This window comes from Hippichthys cyanospilos, chromosome 9 (assembly GCF_059441005.1).
Source record: "Hippichthys cyanospilos isolate Australia breed blue-spotted pipefish chromosome 9, RoL_Hcya_1.0, whole genome shotgun sequence".
In the NCBI taxonomy this organism is placed as follows: domain Eukaryota; kingdom Metazoa; phylum Chordata; class Actinopteri; order Syngnathiformes; family Syngnathidae; genus Hippichthys; species Hippichthys cyanospilos.
This window is the reverse complement of record NC_142377.1, coordinates 18757376-18780788: the sequence shown is the minus strand read 5'-3', so window position 1 is coordinate 18780788 and position 23413 is coordinate 18757376. Positions and strand designations below refer to the sequence as shown.

At 40.2% G+C, this 23413-nt stretch overlaps 1 protein-coding gene across 1 annotated transcript; it reads right to left on the bottom strand.

The window, feature by feature from the left end:
- Positions 1-460: 460 nt before the first annotated feature.
- Positions 461-22691, bottom strand: slc6a11b (solute carrier family 6 member 11b). Its single transcript, XM_088422850.1, has 15 exons — positions 22526-22691; positions 22057-22347; positions 20388-20522; positions 20158-20298; positions 20008-20089; positions 17168-17300; positions 13693-13827; positions 10351-10454; positions 10156-10280; positions 9396-9508; positions 8399-8536; positions 5731-5833; positions 5409-5509; positions 4932-5102; positions 461-4253 (listed from the first exon to the last, which is right to left on the bottom strand). Exons 2-15 carry the CDS (start codon positions 22265-22267, stop codon positions 4110-4112), a joined length of 1836 nt encoding a protein of 611 aa, XP_088278976.1. The 5' UTR covers positions 22268-22347; positions 22526-22691; the 3' UTR covers positions 461-4109.
- Between the last annotated feature and the right edge of the window lie 722 nt (positions 22692-23413).

Below are 23413 nucleotides of genomic sequence, written 5' to 3'. Positions count from 1 at the left end.
GTCATCCGTGAGCGAGACTGACTTTTTGGCCGCGCCACATCGTGTGCCTGGCTTGGCTCCGTCCCCGCAAGCTGCACAACTCATAGAGTGAGTCAACTAATCTGCGCCTTTCCGTCTTTTTCATTCTCTCTCTCTCTGTCTTTCCTCATCTGTCTCACTGCACCTGCATCCGCCCTGCAAATCCGCCACACAAGTTCTTCTATCGTCATTTAGAAACCAGAAATGAAAAATTTGAGAACCACTGGCCTAAACAATTGGCTTGCTGGACTAACCCTAAGAAAACAAAACAAACCAAAAAAAAACAAAAACGGGACACCAAGGCGCAATATACAAAAATCGAGCCAAATTAATAGCACTGATAAAATCTGTCGGGACTCAAAATCAGGACTGTCCCGGTTAAAATGGGACCCGAAAGTTGGGGCACTCAATTTGTCCAATGTAAATTAAATAGAAAGACCAATTGTGCACTTCCTTCATAATATTTATTCTTAAAAATGAGTAAGCAGACAGTTCATGTGTCCTGTGAACACCAAAAAGTGTATAGAACAGTACAGAACACTAGAACACCTTATTTTTTTCATTATAATTCTATGACAACAAATAGCTTTTGAGCAGCATATCAAAAGTACCTTTAATTTGACAGTGTGTTCATCTAAAGATAGAGAGCACAGATTTCCTACAAAGTGAACAATCACGTCAGTGTTACTGTATTTTTTAGCCTATAAGGCACACTTACAATCTTTTCACTTTATAAAAAAAAAAAAAAAAAAAAAACACGTGCCTTATGCGCACCCTATATATGGAAATTTCCCTCAAACAGATTTGTGCTGTAAAACTGCATCTTGTGTGTTTTATATCTTGAAAAAAAAGGGTGAGAACTGCAAATTTTGTGGTTAATACATGCGAGTGAGGAGGGAGGTGGGATGATGACAACGTGTGTTGAAGAAGAGCGTCCCAACTTTAACAGGAGGTTCCTCATCTGCGTTTGAGGAAAATAACAAAACGGCTTCAATCTATTTCCCCTCATAATTTACTTTAATCCAATTTAATTCCGAAATGTTTCTCTCGCTTTCTTTGTCCCCTCCTGGAGAAAACGCTACAGCTCCATTCCTCTCCACGATTGCAATATTATTAAGCACGGTTTCGATGGGAATAAACGAGCAAGCGTTGGGCAGGTAATAGGTGAGGATGAGAGGATGAATGGTGTGAAAAGAGCGCTGATTGGCTGCTGCTGATCTTGAGCAACAATGAGACCAGCTCATTTGCCTGAAATAATAGGACGGACTAGGATTTGACCTCTGCTGATGATGGACGCATTACATAGGTTCAGGGTGTCAAAACTATGGTTTGGGGACCATTTGTGGCCAGCCATTTACATTTTTGTGGCCAAACATACACTAAAAATAAATTTGGAAATGATGTTTGCATTGATATTTTAAGGTTTTGTTTTTGTTTTTTTTGGTAAGGAACTATGTTATATACATGATGTGTAATCGCTTGCTTGATTTTTTATCATGTTTAATAAATTATTAAAAATTAAATGATTATATTTAAGACTAAAAAAAAAATTTGGCCCTTTCGTGGTTCTATTTTTCTGTATGTGGGGCTCATGGGAAAAGGTTTGAGCGCCCCCTTTGGCAGCCACAGTAAATGAATGCTCTCAAGTCAAGCTCAAAGCGCTTGCCCGACAAATAGTTTGCTAATTTTGAATGATTTTTACATCGTTGGTTTGTCCAAACACCAACAGTGTGGAATAGCTAATCCAAAACGTTGCCTACTGAGGTCAGAGCAGTATCGACTCGCTCCGGAAAGGATTGTTGGATTCTTTGCAAAAATGTGCAGACAGATGAATGTTGTGTTGTGTCTCAGATGTGGCTATTTTTGCATGGTCTCTGTGTGAAAAAGGCAAGATGAGAAAGCAATAGGTAAGAGCAAATGTTGATGTGATGTATGACATGTCCTCCGCAGGGAATGAGAGTGCAGGGGTGGAAGCCTATCTGTCTGTCAGTCACTCCGTGCGAAAGGCCCAGCATAATTATCGTGAAATGACACACATGCAGACATTAGAGGAGGGCAGAGAAAGAGAGAGAGACAGAGGGAGAGAGAAAAGTGTTTTGTTCTTTCTCTTTCTTCATCTTAAGACTCGGCCTGCCGGTCGCTCGCAGCTATGTGAAGATTTTTGGAGGCTTTAAGCCTATTTATTTGCTCGTCAGTGTCACCGTGAAGCTCCCCCCAGCAGAAATGGGTAAAATCACATAAGCCCCCCCAGGATCCAATATAACCCACGATCAATATCCACATTGCTTTTTTCTGTCAAATCCAATGCGGCGACCACGCATTTAATGCTATCCATCAACCGTAAAAGTCCGTTATGCTAATATCCAGTCAAAACGTAATTACATTATGAACATTATTAGCTTATTTAAACAGGATAGTTTATCGTAAAAAAAAGTCTTTACGGCACGTTAATTGTATATTATGAAGCTAGATTGCTCCTTTTTGAATCCAACATAGTATCAACAACTTATCTCATGAATGAAAGGTTCTCAAACTTTTTCCAATTATTTTTTTTTTCTCTCTTTTTCAGCCAAGTAATCCCTAATCAACACAAGGCATTCTTGAATGGACAAAAAAAGGAAGACTTAAAACAGAACACTGTGCCATCTGTGTCTGATTTAATCAACTTTGGAACTACATTTATAGTATTTATGGGCATATTCTATTTCAGCAACTCCAGAAGATAGCTCGGGTCTGCTTTATTTCTTGCTCGTCTGCTGGAAAATTGCCCCACTAATGACAATGTGGGGTCACATGAAACTTAAAATAAAGGCATAAAACATTTTGCAAAACAGTCACTATAGTATATTCCAGCGATAAGTTGATTCATGTTCCAATTCATTTGCCATTAGTTTGAAAAGAAGACCATACTGTTCCTGTCACGGCATGTAAAATGCATTAAATTAGATTTGCTGATACCTGCAGAAACCCTGTTCAAATCTCACAAACCCCCATTTGAGAACCGCTGTCATGAATGATGCATTTGATTATCTTAGTTCATGATGCATAATGTGTACATAATCACTTGTTCTGTATACAAGCACAAATTTTACAATGCAAACGCAACAATGCATTTGTCTATTTGAACACATTTTGGTTATTGTGCCTGATTTGAAGTGTTTTGACTAGAAATTAGACAACATTAAAATCGGATTTGACCGTTTTACTGCTTTCAGTGCTCTCCTATAGTCTTTAGATTCTAAGACCCGTGGCAGTATCCTCTATCGCACACCACATGGACTCAAAGTTGCAACATTTCAAACATTTGGGCGCCTTGTAGCAAATAAGATTTGTGCACCAGGGGCGAGGCTACATGGTGGCTAGGGGATGCATGGTCAGTCTCTGGCCACCCTTTTGGCCACCTCTATACCTAGGGGCAAATTTTCTGCCATCCTTCCACACATGCAGTTGTCTTAGACCCCTTTACACACACCATAAGTAATTTGTATTAACTGCACATTTAAACTTCCTAACACCCATCCATTTTCTATAGCCATTCATCCTCACAAGAGTTGTTGGCGTGCTGGTGCCCATCATATTTAAATGTATACAATAAAATAATTATCTTTTGCCATGAAACCCTGACGGTATAGATTATAATAAAGAATGATGCACGCACACATCCATGCTAGGCCTACACTCACCATGGCCATCCCACAAAAAAAAACCCAAAAAAACCATGGCTGCGCCCCTGGTGTACATCGTAAGCCTTTTTCAACACATTGGTAGTGTTCTCAAGGCACAGACACTAGTGGCCAGCTATCGGCAATATAAACATACATCATCAAAACTTGAAACTATTAAATGGTTAGAAAAGAAAGTGTCTGCTTTAGAGACGAGGTTAAAGAACCCAACAAATGTGTTATCAAAATGTGTGCAAAACAAAAGCAGACTAAATATCTGGGGAACCGTTGTCCTCATTTTTTTCTTATCTTTTTTTTTTTACAAAATCAAAATAAGCCTTTGAACTGTTTCATATTTCTGTAACGGCAGTTGACGTTTGCCGTCATTCTTTTCTGAAGAGTTGGACATAATTGAGGCCAGAGAGTCAGTTAGAAGTGCGTTTCCTTCTCTGAGACGGTGGATATTTTCCCGTCAGCCTTAAGCATGGCGTCGTTGGCGGCGTACGGACTGAGAGCGGCAAGCTTCCCTCGCATTTTCAGGTCTGGGCTTGGTGTTGTCAACTTCTTCATTCTCTGCAGAAGACGAGACATCAGGAGGTGAGCTTTTGGTTTTGGGCAAAGTCATCCTGGGGTTGCACGAGATTCAAACTGTAAAGACTGTCTGGTATGTATTTTGGTGTAGACATGAATGTGTGAGTGAATGGGTAAATGTGAGCCTATGGGTCTTATTTTGGTGTTCCCACACAGTGTGCACTGCAGTCTATATGTGCGCCCGGACTTTTCTCTCTTTTGGTCATTTCCTGGACTGCGTATGATAAAATTCTGCATAACGGAGCATTTGCGCCCCTGTGCGCCATGTTGGGATGTAACCAGTCAAATAGTTCTGAGTTTAACTAACAGGTTGTTTTGGTTTCATTTCATTGATTAATGTTATAAATGTATACAAGCTTGTATATCAGGAGGACAGGCACATTTATGTCAAATGTTGAGCACCTCCAAACTTGTTTAATCATCCTCTAATCCACCAAAACTGCGTCTAAGCTTCCTGCATCGGTTTAGGGAGTCTAAGATCGAGTCTACTTTTGGGAACCAGATTAGCAGTTGCACAAAGGGGTGAATCACACTGTGGACCAAACCAGTAAATTCATTTTGAAATCATGCTGCCATGGTTGCATTCATTTTGCGGTACATTGTGCTGGACAGGGAATCTTTAAGGTGTGTGCGTGTTTGTGCGTGCATGTGTGTGTTTACCTCAGAAAAGGTCCCGGGAGTCTTCCAGATCATCCAGATGATACCCAGAGGAATACACACCATGGAAGACATGGCCATAAACCAGCCGATGCCGTAGCCCCAGTCGGGGTAGGTGTACACGTTGTTGTACTTGAGCGGTTTATATTTGATCAAGAAGAAAAGGAAAATACCCTGCAGTGCAAATGATGAATTAAAAAAAAGTAAACCCATTATTAATTTGCAAACGCTTTTGAAAAGTACATCATAATCATTTTGCAGTACTTTGAAGGTTGGCCTGGTTTCCACTTTCAATTTGGGGTGATAACTCACTAATCAACAACTATGTAAGAGTTTGGACTAGTAATTGAAGCAAAGCCCACACGATTAAAAAAAAAAAAAAAAAAAAAACACGCACAAAAGTGTGTGTGCGTATTATTCCACATGTTCTTGCTCATCTGAATAATGATGTGTGTGTGTGCGTCAGTGTGGTGGACTCACAGCACAGATGCCCGGGGTCAAGATCATCCAGCACCATTTGATGAAGAAGACGGGCTTGTATCCAATCATGTCCTCAATGTTTCGGTAGAATCTGTCGCTGCCTGAAAAACATAAATATTGCTCACTTTAATTTCTTCCCTTGGCTTCAAATGATTCACTTGACTGATCTGTTATGACGCCACAAGGCCTGCGGAACAGTTTTCCTGCGTCCAGCAGATGACGCCGTTTGCCACTATCCTGGTTTTCTCAGTTATGTGTCACGTGTGACCGGTGAGCGACAGGGTTACTCAAATCAGGCAGGACGTCTTGCATTATTTCTTACCGTATACCCATCCGATACATATGGATTCAAATATGGCGACAAACAGCAAGCACATGCCACTGGCGGCGTACGAGTCAAACAGTTGAAAGACGTACATCCCTCCCTGAAAGGAGACAAGGCAGGTATGACGTGATGGCATGAAATACATTTTTATTTGATATGTTTACATGGGTATGCTGCTCTGAAACCTTTCGTTCTAGGATGCATGAAACCCAAACATTTCTTGAACTTAAAGTGGAGCTACCTTAATCCTCCAGATAATGAGGCATACGCTCTATGTCCCCCTAGGGGCCATTTGCATCAATCTGATTGGATGCTTTGTGGAATTATGTGTATAATCTCGTTTTTCATCTTTTCAGGAAAATCCAACAAATCAGAACTGAGAGCTGGAGAAAAAAAAACAGCTCCCCATATAAAACGAGGTGCACTTTTTGAAATTGACAGCAAATAAACTTATACTCCTAAGTCGAGACAAACGCTTGATGCTTTCTCCAAAAGAAAACAAAAATGATGTACTTAATATAAGTGGATGGAAATGGACAGAATTCTTGAGAGAAAAACTCTAGCAGGCATACAGAAATTGGTGCAAAATAAATACATTTTGGAAGCAATAGAATAACAACAATAATCTATCTGTATACACCTAATGAACATGTAATACATGTAGTTACAAAGGTTGCATCTTTAATGGATATGAGTTGATTGACATGAATACAATTCACAGAAAAATGAATGTGATTCAGCTCCAGATATTAAAATGACTCCTTGGTGTTGGTGACTGTTATCAGCTACAATCGTAAGTATCTGATGCATTGAAAACGAAATGTCTTTTTTTCTACACTACAGAGCATTTTGAGATTTGAAAACTGCATTCAACGACGTCGCAATGTCGATTAACCTTTCGGTGCTACTTGGAACATAGACAACAAAATAATTGTTGAGCTTTATGCTGATTCATCGAGGAAAAACATTTAATCATGTGAGCCTATTCCGATAAATTAGCATGTCATATCATAGACATTTTGTTGAAACTCTCCCAGCATCAACAGCGCTACAATCGTACGTTGGTTGATATTTTTCTCCTCTGCTCACTGCAAGGTCTTAATACAGTTGCATTGCAGATCCACTAAGAACAACTCCTCCTTTCTTCTTTGCTAAAAGGACACTCATGAATAAAATCTCCCATGAATCCCGGAGCAGGGTTACATCAGAGGTCTGACCCGATTGCTCATAAACAAAAAAAAATTCTCAGCATTGTCTCCACTGTTCAAGCTCAATACTCAATAACCTCCTGAGGGTCCTTAGGAACCCACTCTACAAATCTTATTAAATCCACGAGTCCTATTTTGTGGCAGATGTGTAAAAGCGGCCGAAGATATTGGATATTTTAATGTACTGGTGACACAAGGGATGAAAAAGCGTGATGACCAACTACGGAAAAAAAATAAAATTGTTTTTGTTAGAGGAGGGATTACACCTTTTCATAAGCATATAAATTCAGCATGATTCGTTTGGTTATGGTCTCATTTAATAGCTCTTACGGACCCTGTGCCGTACAGAAAGGTTTAAGAGTAGGAGGATGGAATACAGCGCTTATAGAAGCAGAGAGAAGCTTTTAGTGGCTGAGATAAGAAATAATTGTTGTCATAAAGTACAGTACAGAAGATGGACTTAAAAGCTTTGAAAAGGTAGCGGCTGCCCCAGATACAAAATGTACATTTACTGCATGTTGCAGTACACTAGAAATATGATAGAACTAATTCAAATGGACCCTAAACTAATACTGTATGAGAGTCACGCAGTATCACAAAATGCTTTGTACCTGTTAGTTTTCTTCTGATGGTAATGATGATGACAGTGATGATGACGATGATGATGACATATCATGGAAGTGAAAACAATTGTTATTGAGCAGTAGAAATGGGTTATCAGAAATTAAAAATGCAGTACTTAATTGCTTTTAAATGCAGCGCCTTAAAATGCCTTTAGATACGCATGAACTGACATTTGCTGTGCTTTTTCAAGATCAAAAGATTTATGATTGTATTTTTTACTTTGACTAAAGGCAACCTTTGAGATCAGAGGTGTGAATGCAACTTCACAACAAACAGCATTTCTGTACAAATCTTTAACTCATTCAATGCTCGCAATGTATTTTCACGTTTTTTTTTAACAGTCCAGACATTCAATCCCAGATTTTAATGTTCTTGTACTTAAGTATCAGTTTAATACTTAAGTATCTGGCATTTAATATCCGAACTCTTAAAAAAAACGTGAAAATACATCCCTGGCATTGAATGAGTTAAAACAAAGATTAAAGTCACTTTAAGTTTGCGTTTACTGTTAAACTAAACCGCAAGAAGTATTACACATTGTAAATTAAATAGCCAAATAACTTTGCTTAAATGTTTAATGGTAATACATTATGGGAATTGCCAGAGACAGGCATCTATTTGACAGTGTTTTATCACTTTAAGAAAATGCTATTGGAACACAAACTGTGAGCAACACATGTCCACACACACACACACACACACACACACACACGCACAGATGGACGAAATTTGTATATCTTAACCTTTCATTTATTCCATGTGTGCTCACAGGACAAATGTACCCCAAGGCACCACTTTTTGCACAATATTTGAATGTAAAAGCCAAGTCTCACCTCTGTACACATGATGAGTCCTATTAGGAAAGAAACCACCGACATGCCGAGAATCAGCAGTTCTCTGCGGTAACCTCTCCTGAACGTCTCTGGGTACATATCTACCACAGCCGTCACCAGGCTTTCCACGCACACAAACTGGGAAATAACACAACGATGTACGGGTCACACAAGTGAGGATATCAACATATGTATTTACTACACAAATAAGGCATCATTTTGATAGGGACAATAAAGTCAGTTGTGATGCATATTAGAGAATGCTAATTCTCAACTCTGCTCCATGGTTGGGTTCTTCCATAACATTGCAAAATGGTAAAAATGTAAAATATACATAAAAAAAGCTACAAAATGTCCACTCTGTAGAGGTGTTACAATAAAAATATACTGTGTTCCATAGTTTACTACAGTTATCGGAGAAGGCTGATTGTAAAATGGTTGTTCTGTAGTAAAATGGTTGTTCTGTCGAGACGGACTTTGCAATTTTGGTTTGCTGAGCTTATAGTCTTGCTGATGTGAAAGTTCTACAGTACTAATTCACTACTCATGGATGGTTTCCAGAAGCAATGTAACACTATCCATGTTTTTTAGACGTAATGTAGCAAGCAAATAAGTAGCATTTGCACTCTTCAAATATAGATTGCTCTTTTTTTTCCATCATTTTAATTCATGTAATTCATTTTTTTATTTTTTATTTTGTGTATTGAATACACAAGTTGATAAGTTATGTGTGTGTATTTAAATATAATATATTGACCTTAAAACCGATGTAAAGGGCCGAAGGTTATTTGGAATCTGCATCAGAGCTTTAGCTAATTTCAAGCAAAAATATATTAATATATATTCGAAAAAATAGTCGCCAATTAATTGAAAATGAAAACAATCGTTAGTGACAGCCCTAGTTTTCCAAAAACGAGTAATAGCTATGAATTGGTTTTAATGATTACATGTAACATCACATCATGGATAGGCGCATATTGTGTTTGGTTATGTTCACCTGACTGTCCAGTCCGAGAAAGATGAGCATCATGAAGAAGAGACAAGCCCAAAGAGGAGATAAAGGCATCATGGTAACAGCTTTTGGGTACGCAATGAAAGCCAGGCCGGGACCTGAAAACGCACGTTGGTGTCACAATATTGTCATAAGAAAAAGACGATTGATTCTTGCCCTTTATTGTTCATGCTTAAAGAACAGTAGCTTTTTTTTTTGTGGTTACATCTTATTTCTTAAGCATGTGTACGCTGCATGTTCGCTGTCTAAAGATAGTTGCGCTCATTTTTTCCGTTTTTAACCATCATTGCCCAGCAGACGCATTTATCACTCAGTTGGAAAAACTGTGATGCATTACGCTGCTGAGTTTGTTGCACCACAGCAGAGATAAATGGCCCAAAACAGAAATGCGGGCGACTGATGATGTTTCCTGTTTTGCAAAGCAACACTAACTGATTGAAAATAAGATGCAGCAGGAAGCCATGTTATCTTGGGGCAAACTCCTCTCCGAAAAGCATTAAGTTGTCTCCTCCCTGTGCTCTGAGACAAGCATTTAAAATCCTTCACGCTGTCATTCTCGCTAAATCATTCAAACCAACCTGAATAAATCATCAAGTTGCGGTCTGAGAGTGTGAAGTTACATAACGTGCATTCACATTATGATGGATGACGGAACAAAAGATTTATAGACTCTGCAGCCTTAAGTATGTGATTTTGATACGCCCACGTCACAAACAAGTTGCCGCGAGTTCCGTTCCGTACTCACCGGATTCTGCCACAGCCTCGATGGGAACGTTCTGTTCGTAGGCCATGAATCCCAGCACGGAGAAAATTGCAAAACCCGCGACAAAACTGGTGCCGCTGTTCAGACAGCATAGCATGATGCAGTCCCTGAGGAGCGAGGCAGCAAGAGATTACAACCCCAAATGTCAAATTCAAATTAGGACAAAACCGAATTTACCTGTAGCAGTTATTGTTGTAGGCGTTATAACTACCAAGAGCGGTAAGGCAGCCTAAGCAGATGGCGTAGGAGAAGAAGATCTGCGTTCCCGCATCCACCCATACCTGCATGTTATCGCATACATTACTTAAAGGTCAAACGGAGTGGAAATTGATAGCGCGCGATACTTATCGATACTATTTCTGGTGCTTATTTCATCGTAATGCACTTATTTAATAGTGTGATATAGTTTGTCAACGCACCCATTTAGCATGAGATGATAAATGATTACAAAGTTCTTCCACCAGTGTGACCCATAATCGGTGCGATGCAAACATTTTTTTTTTTTTGGAAGATGGAAACGCATTTTATCTGAGATAATGGCATTCCAAAAGTGTGCACACCCACTTGACCCTTGTTCAGAATTGACCTATCACATTTTTTTTTTTTTTTGCGCCCTTACTTTGTGGGATCGCTTCCTGTTAGTGAATTTCAGTTTTGGATTCTGATACGTTATGGAATAACAGCTTTTGTTGATTTTTGTTGGCAACTCATTTGAGATCATTTTCAAAAACTGAAGAAATGACTTACTCCAGGCCATTATTTTTGGAAGGTGACTCCATGTGATGAATTAGGCCCAAAATTGTATATTAAATAGGGTGCATTATGAAACCAGTTACAAGTTGCTTTAAACCCACAGGCCTAACGTGGGGTGCTAGCAAATTCTAACCGAATGCTGCATGGCTCTTTGAAAACTTCCTCACATCACCATTCAGCCACTAATCTCATTTCACCGCCACAAAACAATTGACAAACGCACAATCTTCACTCCCTCCTGCGAGTAACCACGGTAACTTCCGTGACCCCACAAACACAGGCCTGTTCCTGTGGAAGAACAGGCCTTTCTTTCCTAATGTTCATTAATGTTCCCTTCAGTTTGCCCTGGGCTGATGGCTGCACAGCGCAGGAAAATCTCAACGGCCCGACCACGAGAGAAACCCTTGTTGATGTTGTGCCTAATTTGGTCGGCTCGTGTTTGCTCGTGTTGGGTCTTGAAAATGTCTGCCATGTGAAAGTGGAGGAACGGAAGACCTACACCCTGTTACTGGTTACTATTGGAGATTTTTTGTGGTAGCGACTACCGAAGTTTGAAAAGCGCCGTTTGAAGTGAAAGTCCATTCACCATAGTAGTTGCATCTCCAAGCGCGTATTCTGTATATACGGGATTTTATTGGTGATGCAAATTCTGTCCAATCAGAAAGAACGTCCACCTCTGACCTGTCCAATCAGAAAGATCTTCCGCCTCTGACGTCACTTGTATCTGCGTCTTTGGCGGGAAAAAGAATAGCTCGATGACACAAATCTTCAGTTTAAACTTCTTCCACCCTACCGCGAAACTGAAAGGTTGGGCAAATCTCTACTTTGGCCGGAAATTTTGAAATATTTGATTTTGATGAAAAAAAGCCTGAGCACATATAGGAAATAGGGCAAACGAGAGACATTTACCGCCTGTTTGCAAGAACCCAAACTACATGTAGAAAAGGCCTAAGAGGGGCAGTCCTTGTGACACGAATAATTACGTACAAACTTCAGCAGATTTACCTATGGTCAAGTCAACTCACAATTGTCCACTTCTGAAATATGAAATCTCCAAAACTAAAAACGTTTGACCTAATTCTCACAAAAATGATCAAAATCCTCCGTGATGATTACTATCATAATATTTTGCTGTAGTACACTACATTACGGCTATGTTACCGCCAAGTTGTGTCAACAACAAACTTTGTATATTGTATTTCAGCGTTCATTTTAACTCCTGCTGACTGGTAAGAATTCATTTGTGTTTGCATTTGGAAAAAACATGGGAATTGTTGGATTTTCGCTTTGGATTTGTACTTTGCGTCAGTGGTCATTTGTCGACACCCTACCAACCTTCTGCGCCGATGAACTGCTCTCCACTTTGGCTTCCTTGTTTGCGTATGCAGAAGACTGGGGTAACTAACAAGTGTTAACACACATTTGCCCAGGTTTTGTAGATGCCGCACTATGGTGCACTGAAACCAATACTGTATTTTATTGTATTCTCTCTAAATTCCCCACACCTAGTGTGCATGCTCAAAATTGCACACACTGTACCTTTAAGGTGGCAATGAGAGAAAGTGAGATCTGGAGAGGAGGAGTGATGCACAACACTTGCAAGGTAAGTTGATGGAAGTGGTCTAACACACCACCACACGCTCACACACATTACACAAGCCTGGAAGTAAACAGAGCTCTGATTGTCCTCCAAGGAAGCCAATTTAACATCAGAGTCAGAAGTAATGTCTTCCTCTGCTGAACAGCGTCGCATCTATATCACTCTCCTTAAATGCCTCTGTTTGGGCCTTTGCTCTTCCGCCGCCCCTCCCAAACGCACACACACACACACACACACACACACACACACACACACACACACACACACACAGTCTTTCTCAATTCTTTGTACTTTTTACGACTTGATACAATGTTTCCACACTGCAGTTGAAAAGAAGTCTATAATGGATGTTTTTATTTTTAAATCAAACATATTCATCAATGCGAACAGGCTGCAAGTCATGACAACAGAAAAGGAGGTCTGCATGCACTTACCTTAGTGGCTGACCAGTTCCTTCTGCACCAGAGCAAAGCAGTCATTTTGAACAGGTTTACTTTGCAACTAACCTTATTATTTTAAGTCATTATTATCCACAAAACATCCAGGCTTATGATCTTTAGATGGTGTAACGCTGCACTGAGTGTATTGACGCTTTCAGAGTCATTTTCAACACTTTAAAATGGTTAACGATATGTACAAATAACAGATTTACCAACAGACCACCAGTATCGAATTGCACAAATTTGGGCAAAGAGGCTTTCTATACTAGTTCGCAAAACTGCCAAAAACCTGTAGGTGTTGATTGCTATTGGAATATCAATTCTATCTAGCTTCCTCCCATGTCCAAATCCAGTCCTTGAGGGTCCTTGATCAAAATCGTTATGAGGCTTCAGCTGAGCTTGCTTATGAGCTGATCTTTTGAAACAGGTGTGTTGGTGAGAGAAACCTAGAAAACCTGCAGGATACAGATCCTCATGGACCACATTTGGACATCCCTGCCCTATGCAAAGAAGATTCAATCATCTGCCTCTATTTAGGTTGTCATGGCAGCTTGACTAAGTTGGCTTGTTCTGTGACACAGCTGGCTAACCTTATTCCACACAAGGTCAAACATTTGTGAAAATTTCAGGTTTTCATTACATATATGTTTCAATCTTTCAGATTCTGAGTCATGTAAACATCCAAGTATTTGTCAAAACAATCTCCAAATATATTTCCAAGCCTACCTGAGGATCGGAGAGACGAGAGATATCTGGGTAGAGGTAAAACTTGATGCCATCAAACGCTCCTGGCAGCGTTACTCCTCTGATCAGCAGAATCAGCAACATGAAGTAAGGGAATGTGGCCGTCACATACACAACCTGCAAGAACATTTACATGTGAAACATTACATTTCATTCTCAAAAAATAATATATATATACATATATATATATATATATATATATATATATATATATATATCATTCAATAATGAATGATTTAATGCTAACTAGTTGCCTACAATAGGCATTTACCCAAAACAAGACACATTTAGCAAATCATCATTTGTTTTGCATTACACTTTTTATTTCATCCAATCTGAAAGTTGCTGAATTTTAATTTGAAGGCCATAAAGTAGTTAAGATCTAATCAAGACCGCCTCTTGTGGATGAAAACACAATAATGTGAAGAGAAGCAGTTCTAAGAATGGCAGAATGAATTACAAGCTCATTTGCTACTTTTCCAAATGCACCAACGATAGTGGAATACCATTTTTGGATGAGGGTCCGAGCACTTTTGTTTTTTGGTCTTGGGTTTTGTAAATTCCTCCTACCATTATTCCATCCATCCTTGTAACCGCTTATCCTCACAAGGTTCGCTCACTTGCTGATGCCTACCCCAGCTATTTTTAGGCAGTAGGCCAGAGAGCCCTTGCACACATGGGAAGACAATGCAAACCCCGCCCAGGAAGACTGGAGCCAGAATCGAACCCATGACCTCTGAACTGTGAGGCAGATATGCTACTACCGTGACGCCTTATTGTAAAATCAATTAACCCTAAAAATCTGATTAATACTCCAGATCATCTTGTAGTCTGAAAATGTTTTTAAAACACAAACACAAAGTACCAGCAACCAATCCCAAACACAGGTGAGCTATAAGTGGTCACTACCTTGAGTCCTGATGTCATTTTCAGTTGACAATGAGTGGAAAATGTGTTTTTAAAGATATTTATTGCAGTGCTCCTTCTATGACTTTTTTTCAGCAACACGGGCAGACGTTCCGGGGAAAAGCCGTGTAAACAAATGCAAACAAAATTACAGTAATGCTACTAACTTTCCCACATTAAACTCTAAACAATATTGACTTTCTTTTGTTTGTGCCTTTAATAGGGACAATCACTAATATTTAGAGGTACGTACAATGCGAGACATGCATTACGGTAATGCAGCACGTGCACAATAGTGTCTCAGAGAGACCACACTTTCCAGGCAAACGAGACAGTGAGGAGAGAGAGTGAGAGTGCAAGGGCACAATAGAGCACAATAGCGCAGAAACTCCAAAACTTGGTCAAATGTTATATGTCCTTACAGGAAGCGGCTGGATATTCAGTGTTTGATCAGTTGTTGAAAGGTGACTCCCTGCCAAAAATGAATTCCTACTAGGATGCATAGACACTTATCTTAACCAAAAACAACAACGATAAGTAACTTTTTGGAGTCAAGCATTATCGTGTTTAAACGTTTCGCCAACACAAATGCACTCTTAGCAGAAAAAGGGGGAAAAAAAGCTTGTTGATGTGATAGAACATATTTATCTGCATGCAGTGTGGGTTCATTTCTCATTATTTATGGAAATTGAAGGGTTGAGTATGTAATAAACTGTAATACTACGCTATGAAAGGGTTTTTTTTTTTTTGCATTTTTCTCAAAATGGAGATTCCTGGAGCCAGTTAAAAAAATAATTGAAGAAAAAACTAAACGAGTTTAGTTTAAAAATCACAAAAAATGAAAATCAGATATTTCATCTAGTGGTCCTGGTCTATTGGCCCATAGAAGGTCCATAGACGGGCGACAGTGCGACAAAAACGCAAAACTTTTTCACTTCAGGGCTGGTTTTGTATGACCTGTAGCATGCTAACCCGTGAGCTCGGCGAATATTCCCGAAGGATGAGACCGTTGTCCGAGGTAGCAAATTTGGGACCGAAATAATATATCGTTCAGCTTTAGCAGCAGCGGGGTGGGGTTCCGCTCCTAAATAAATGTAGAGAAAACATTATTGGACATGAATAATAATTTACTTATGAAACTAATGATGAACAAAATACGTATTACAAAATAAAATACGTCTTTTCATGTTAAAACTGCCCTTTAAGATATATTGTGTTCACCACAGCAGTAAACCTCCAAAAGGGTAGATGTTGGTAAGCTCAACTTCTCAAGAACCCCATTTGGAAAAAAAAAAAAAGGCCAGAGTGGGCAACATATATCGCCTGGCTTTTTGGAACCCAGTCAACGGTCACCAATTGAGGGCAGAACGGAACAGAACAGAGCTGGCCAGGCCAGGAGAGTGAAAAGAAAGTGAGGGCTCCCTTGGCTGAGTCTCTAAAACAGGAGGAGCCCGGAGGAGTGATGCTGGCAGTGTGGGAAAATGTGCTTCAAAGAGATGCACAACAAGCGGACAAATACACAACTTCATTCACAGCTTAGAAGCACACACACACACACACACACACACAGAGCTGACCATTCACTGTAAGCGCATGGAATGATTCCTTATGCTGCGGCGGCTCTAAATATAGCAAGACACCAAATTCCCGGCTGAGCATGTTATGCAAACATTTGTAAAGAAGCAAGAAAAAGTCATGTTTTATGATGCCAAAGACTTATTAAGGTTGTGCACTTTAAGCCGCGCTAATCCCAACATGTACGACAGGAAAAGTGTGGGAAAACCCGTCTCCTGCCATGCGGCTAGCTTCTTTCAAATTGACAAATACAACCATTAAACATCCTAAACCTCTTGCCTCCTTTTCCTTCACTTTTGGGGTGAGAAAAAAGAGCAATATTCACTCCATGCGTGAAGTTCTGAAGCGCCGCATGCTGCCACCACCTCACCAGGGGTAAACATTTAAGCCATGCGCAAATTTACGGGTCAAACTTGCCCCTGCCTTGCCGTAAATCTGAACGGGAGGGCTTGAATGTGAGAACGGCTTGCAAACAGATCCACAAAGCAAACAGCTTAGCGGTGTCGCGGCTGAATGGGCCCGTTGGGTCTGTGGAGAAGAAAGCGAGGGAGGGAGAGGCTGAGGATACACTCTGCATGCTCCTCATGAACGCTCCCCTTTCCTCCAGTGAATACAGGAATCAATCTTGGACCGGCTGCTAAAGCCAGCCATGAAGGAGCATTCTCTCCTCTTTACTTCACAGACACACAAAAGACACTTTAGGGGGAAATCAGCATTGCCTCCTCGTTGTTTTGTTTTCCCTCCATCTTGTAGAATGTGAACCCATTCGTTTTTACTCCCTCTCACACACCTTTTTTTTCATTCTCCGTTTTGACCTTCGTACAACCCTTTTCCGCATCTTCCATCTTATTCTGGATCATTGGTCCTCAGAGAAGTTTCCTTAAGGCTGAGATGCACTTCCTACTCTGGACCATAGTAGAAATTAAATGTGGATTAAGTAGTGGTGCGAAGTAGTCAGTAAACAACTCTGTCTCACCTTGCCAGTCGACTTGGGGCCCTTCCAGATGCAGAAGTAGCAGATAAACCAGGCCAGCGCCAAGCACATGGCCAGCTCCCAGCGCATCCCCCCGACGTGCTCAATGCCATCAGAGATCTTCAACACTCTCCGTCTGTATGGACAAAAAGACTGATTACTTTGCCAAAACTATAACACGTAAATACAAATGTGTCCAATTATAAATGTCTGACATCCAACGACACTTTTTTTGTCATATGTAGGGCCGTTCCCATCAGTTTTACGATGCAGATTCCTATACGAGCAAACCTGGCCGATACCAATTCCCCTACTAATCACATGCGTGAGTTGCGCATTTTCGATAGCTGCTCGATGATGATTATTTTAATCATTGATCTATCAAGATAAAAGCGTCATATGTTTTTTATGTGCTACTTTCAATGGATTCACCTCTAAAACTTGGTGAAGCCTCTCATGTGTTACCATTTATTGATTGAGAATTGGGACTGAGAAGAATTGCATTATATATATATATATATATATATATATATATATATATATATATATATATATATATATATATATATATATATATATATATATATATATATATATATATATATATATATATATATATATATATATATAATTCAGACAATCCTTTGTCTGTGTCAGACAAGGTAGCTGACCTCTGACCCAAACTAACCCATTACGACAATAAGACATCACATAAGGTTACATAGTAAAGAAAACCCTTGCAATGTCCAGTAAAGACTCTTGGCGGCTTTAGCAATAAGCTCAATGCTCAATGCTCCATCTACATGAGAAAATCAGTCCAACGATGCTAATAATGTGCTTAGACATCCATCTATTTTCTATAGCCATTTAGCATCACTTCGGTCACTGGTTTGCTGTAGCCCATCCCACCCGTTTTCGGGTAGTCGGCGGGGAACCTGGACCGGTTGCCAATCGCAGGGTACACAGTCAAACAACCATTTGTGCTCACAATCACACCTAAGGGCAATTTGGAGTGTCTAATAAACTGTATCTACCTGGTTGTTTTTAAAATGGGTAAGGAAAAAAATTGATCAGGATCAAGATTCTCGTTTACTACCATTCAGATTCTATATAAAATGTCCTAAAAAAAATAAAACAATCTCTTCATCCGGTCGACTTTTATGTAACTTCGCCAGAGGTGCACTCTAGAAGAAGAGACAGTAACATCCCGTCCCACTCATCAACTCTGTGCTTCAAAGGCCATTTTCAAAATATACTCACAAACTATTATATGGATGTCAATGTCACAGTACACTTTTTTTTTTAAGTTAGCCTTTGCAGCAGTGGTTGCTACCAGGTACTTTTACTCTTCCTCGCGACTACGTTTTTGTTATCACGTGGCGCCTCTACAAACATCAAATCGAAGAAACCGCAAGTCAATTTGAAACACGCAAGTCTCCGGCGTTAGCATTTGCCGCACATCAGGCGGTGCATTCAAATGCAGTCAGCCATTTCAAACCCTCACCGTTCACTTTGATATTTTACTTCACTGCAATAAATGGTCTATTCACTTAAGTCAATGTATCAAAATAAAGAATCGAGTAGCAGTGGTCATCCGCACGCCGTTCTTGTAAAAAAAATATTGGCAAATATTTTCCATAGTTATTCAATATATATTGGCCCTGATGACCATGGTGGGCCCTGCAGCTGTTACGGACTAGGTGACCCTGGCAAGTGTGCCACCGTAGGTCACTCGCGGCGGTGAACCAACTCTGTGCTTCCTGTTTTTCAAAGAATTTCCAGGCAACGGCATTGATGGAGGCTGCGAGGCGGAAGAGCTAAACGCCGTTTGCCAACTTTTTGCCACCGAGTTCACCCCGGGAGATTGTGAAGCAGCTATTGATCATGGTGACATGTTCTTGGTGGCAGGCCACAGGCTACGTCCAACGCTGCTACACCCTGGTCAGCCACGAGGGCTAACTTGGAACGCTCGATGAGGTTTTAAACATGTTTACTGTGCAGCGTTCATCTTTGCATTGACTTGTGCGAGTTATGCTAGCTTTAGCATAGGGCAGTTCTGAATAATTCTGAAGAGTCTAAATTTAAGCTAGGCAATCAAAAAACTATCTTTCTGTTCTAACTTTATGACAGTGAGTCATAAATAGCATCACTTTCTTCTCAATTAATTACAGTAAAAAGACAACTGTTGAAATGGGAGATTGTCATTGTGCATTTTTTGTGTTTACACTTTTTCTGTTACAATTTTAACATTCATAACTGTGCTACAAGGCATGCTTTATTGTTTTATTGGGTGCATAGGAAAAGGTTAAACAAGACTGCCTCCATAGGTACAAAATTCTTCATCGCTGATTAAAATTTAAATGATATATAATCATCCCAAAAGGTTGTTTTTTTTCAGAATGTACTCTGATGAGTTTCAGTATTAAGGAGTAAAACGTGGACCATTATGGTGTAACCACAGGGACTGGCAAGGAGACTGGAAGTGTGGTCAGTGTTCCCCGCTGACACAGGCTGATCTGCTGCCATACTTGTGACTCCAGCTGAGAGACAGCTGGCCTAGTGGACCCTGCTGACAAATCTGAAAAGGCTGACTAATTATTTTGGGGAGAGAAGTTGAGGAGGTCGCAGAACGCGTCTGAGGCTGTTTTTAAGATTTTCATTCCGTATTACAGTGGAAGCTATCTGGTTTAGGCTTTGCGAGATGTTCACTAACAAAGGAATGGCTGTGGTGTGATCAGATGGAAACTGTTTCATTCACATTTGATTCCCAGAAAAATTAGCAACATCTAAGGAATACTGATATGACAGGAGAATGTTGAAAAAAAAAAAAAAACTGTACTCACTCCCAGAATTCAATCACAGGAGAAGTTGCGTTGGGATTCGTAATGTTGGTGGCATTTTCTCCATAGTAGTCGACACAGTTCTCTGTAAAGAAACATTGACTTCATTAGCTTGATGAAGGCAAAACCTGATCAAAGATGCGCCTCTCCCACCAGTATTCCAGTAGTGGCCGCAGCCAGCCCACGGAAGCTCAGTGGTGAAGCAATTAAAGAGGTAGAAGATGGCCCAGGCGAGAATGACTACATAGTAGACATTTAGATGAGCTTCAATCACCTGGGTTGCATAGCCAATCCCTAACAATGCAAAAAAAAAAAAAAAGGTTTTGTGAAATTACACCTCTGTGATTAGAAATACCTTTAAAATACTGTGAGGGCTTTCTTACCCTCAAACAGGGGACAGACTTTTCTCCAGCAAGTGATTCCTCCCTCACTGGTGAACTGACCAAGAGCGGTCTCCAAGAAAAACACGGGGATACCACAGCATACAAAGAAGATGACGTACGGAACAAAGAAGGCACCTTGATACCGGAAAAAGAAAAAGCAAAACAAAATGCCCTTTAAGGTTTAGGACATTTGCTGTGACAGTAAATACGCAAATATGCTCAGATATTGCTAGAATCCTCGTATCTTCTAAAATCAACACCTAAAATATGTCATGTCTATTTGACCATCAGCATTGTTAAGCCGTTAACAAGCGATTTTCAACATTTTAGTTCTGTAATGTGTAAACACCTACACGTGTGGACTAATCAATATACTATCATATTTTGGAAAAAATACAACGAATGGGTGGATGAGATTGACCAAAAAGTGACTCATAATGTTTAGGCCTGCTGACGGCAGCATGATGATGTCATTTTAAGATTGCTTTTTCTGTTGTCGTCAGCTGTTTTTTTTACACTCTAAAAATAGTTGGGTCAAAAATAACCTAGTTATGGGTCAAAAAAGAACCTGCCTAATATTTGGATCAATTTGATTGAAATTTTGGGGTGTTTAACTCAAAACAAACCAATAATTGAGGTTTTCGAGTACTCTGTGATTCCATTCTTGGGATTTTTTGTGGAAGCAACTCAGAAAGTTGGATCAAAGTGATCCAAATACTGTTTCGATCCTTTTCTTTTTAACCCGAATTGTGTTATTTCTGCCCCAATAGTTTTTTAAGTGTACAGTTGTCCATGCAATGGATCATAGTCATTGTTCGATCGGAATTTGGGGGCTGATCACAATCGGTGAAATAAAATAAATACATAAAAAACAACTGACCACCAAATCCAAAAAGAACAAGCACCAGTTCATCGCATCTAGATAACGACTAGGCGACCGGTGATTGGGACCAGGCTAGCCATAAACAGCACAAACATGATCAAATTGATGTCAAATAAATAGAATTTGAAAAAAATAGGGGCCCATACCGTTGCCCTTGAAAAAAAAAAAGTTTTAAAAAAGCTGAAGGAGAAAAAAAATTGATTGTATACAAAGAAATCTTGGATTATAAACAATGGCGTCTATGGAGTGAACGACATTATGTTTGCTTTCATGTTTTTTTTTTTTTTGCTGCTCCTATCAATGATGCCATTGCTCGATGCGCAAATTAACCAATAATCAATCACCAATTTTGCAGTAAATGCAAAATATCACTCAAACTGATCCAGCCAATTAGGTCTGTGTAAAGTCCACCCCTGAGTCCAAAGTATTTACTTTAGTGCTTCAGTGTGCTGCTCAAGAGCACTTCGACACGGGAACTCTGGCCAAAACCAGGACCTTCATGTTGGGGAGTGACCCCTTTCCCACAAAAAACCATGGCACGCATTGACTCGAAACAGAATAGAAAACATGACATCTACCAAGGGAAAGTGAGCTTATCTCCATGCAGACCTACGATATGTCACATGGAGGCATGGAAGTAGGAGTTCAGAACAATCACTAAGGTATTTTGAGATCCCCATCGAATGAGTATTAAAAAATAGCCACAGATTGTTCAGTCGATCGTTTATTGTCCCCGTAGTTGATGGCAGTGAAATCCTTATTTGTCATTTTTCAAAGCATCCTTACCTCCTCCGTTCTTGTAGCAGAGGTAGGGGAACCTCCAGACATTGCCCAAGCCGATGATTTCCCCGGCCACGGACAGGACAAACTCGATCTTGTTGTTCCACTGGCCTCTCTCGTAGTACTCCCTGTTGTCCAGGCTGGAGCTGGAGTCATCGGTGTCCCTGCCGTCCTCCGGTTTCCCGTTTATTACCGGCCCGCTCTTCTCGGCTGTCATTTCGCTGCTGATTTGCACAGAATCTCCAGCGGGCAAGATGAGGAAGTTTCACTTCAAATGCAGCAGCACGGCCCTCCGCCCTGAATAAAACAGGAACGGTGGGGAAGTGGAGCGTGATATATCATTAACAATTCATTCCCATTTTGCTTATGAAAGAATCAGATCAAAAAGAGATTGCAAATCTGAAAAGACGACTTGAGCGGCAGACGGTCACAAGATAAAAGTTGAAATCTACCAAGTGGAATTCAAAGTACTTACCAAGTAGACTCCCAAAAGCAACAATGGCAACACTCCTTTGGGCTTTCTCGATGTTGATAGAAAACGTACGAGTAAACGGGAGCAGATAACGATTTAGATGGAGTGGTGAGGATTCCCCAATCCGGTCGGACCGTGTTGCGCAGCGGGCGGTGGACGATGTGCGACTGCGCTCCAGCTATCCAAGCGCGCCTCTCTCAAGCGCCTCCACTTGGACTAAAGCCACATGGTGGGAGGGAGGTGAAGGCAAGGCGCATGCATGATCAAACATGGAGGAACGCTGGCATGATGCAGGTGAAACGATACTGAATGTCAGACGTGTTGTGTTTTTTTTCGTTTTTGTTTTTAAACTATACAATATAAACCTGCGGCTGATTCAACTTGCGGCCGTCCGAGTTACACGTTATTGACCCACGTTGAACTCCAGTAATAGGTGTTGTTTTTGTCAGCTTTGTTATTTCTATGTATTTATCATCTTGTCATTTAGGGTCCTATAAGTACTGTTGTAATTGGTGGTGAATGGTTTGATTCTTAATTTATCAATTGGAAATAAGTTGCTATGATGTCGCTGGGGTTCTTTAGTTTGCATTTTGTCAGATAGGATTGATGTTTGACAGTATTTAAGCTCTAAGGGTTCACACTGACATGTCAGAATGTAAAGCTTGTATGCTGTCATTTCAAGCTGTCCTTTTAATTTCTAATCTAGTTTCCCAGTCTACATTCCGAGTCAAGCTTCCAAGTCTAGTTTTTTTAGTCTAGTTTCTGATGTATGCTGTGGTGCCCTCTCTGCTTCTGGATCCAGTTTTTTCTGCTCATCTGACAGTAGGGCCAATAGTTTATCAAATGAAACTAAGATTTTATTCTTAAAAGGGATATTTTGTTAGTCTCTGA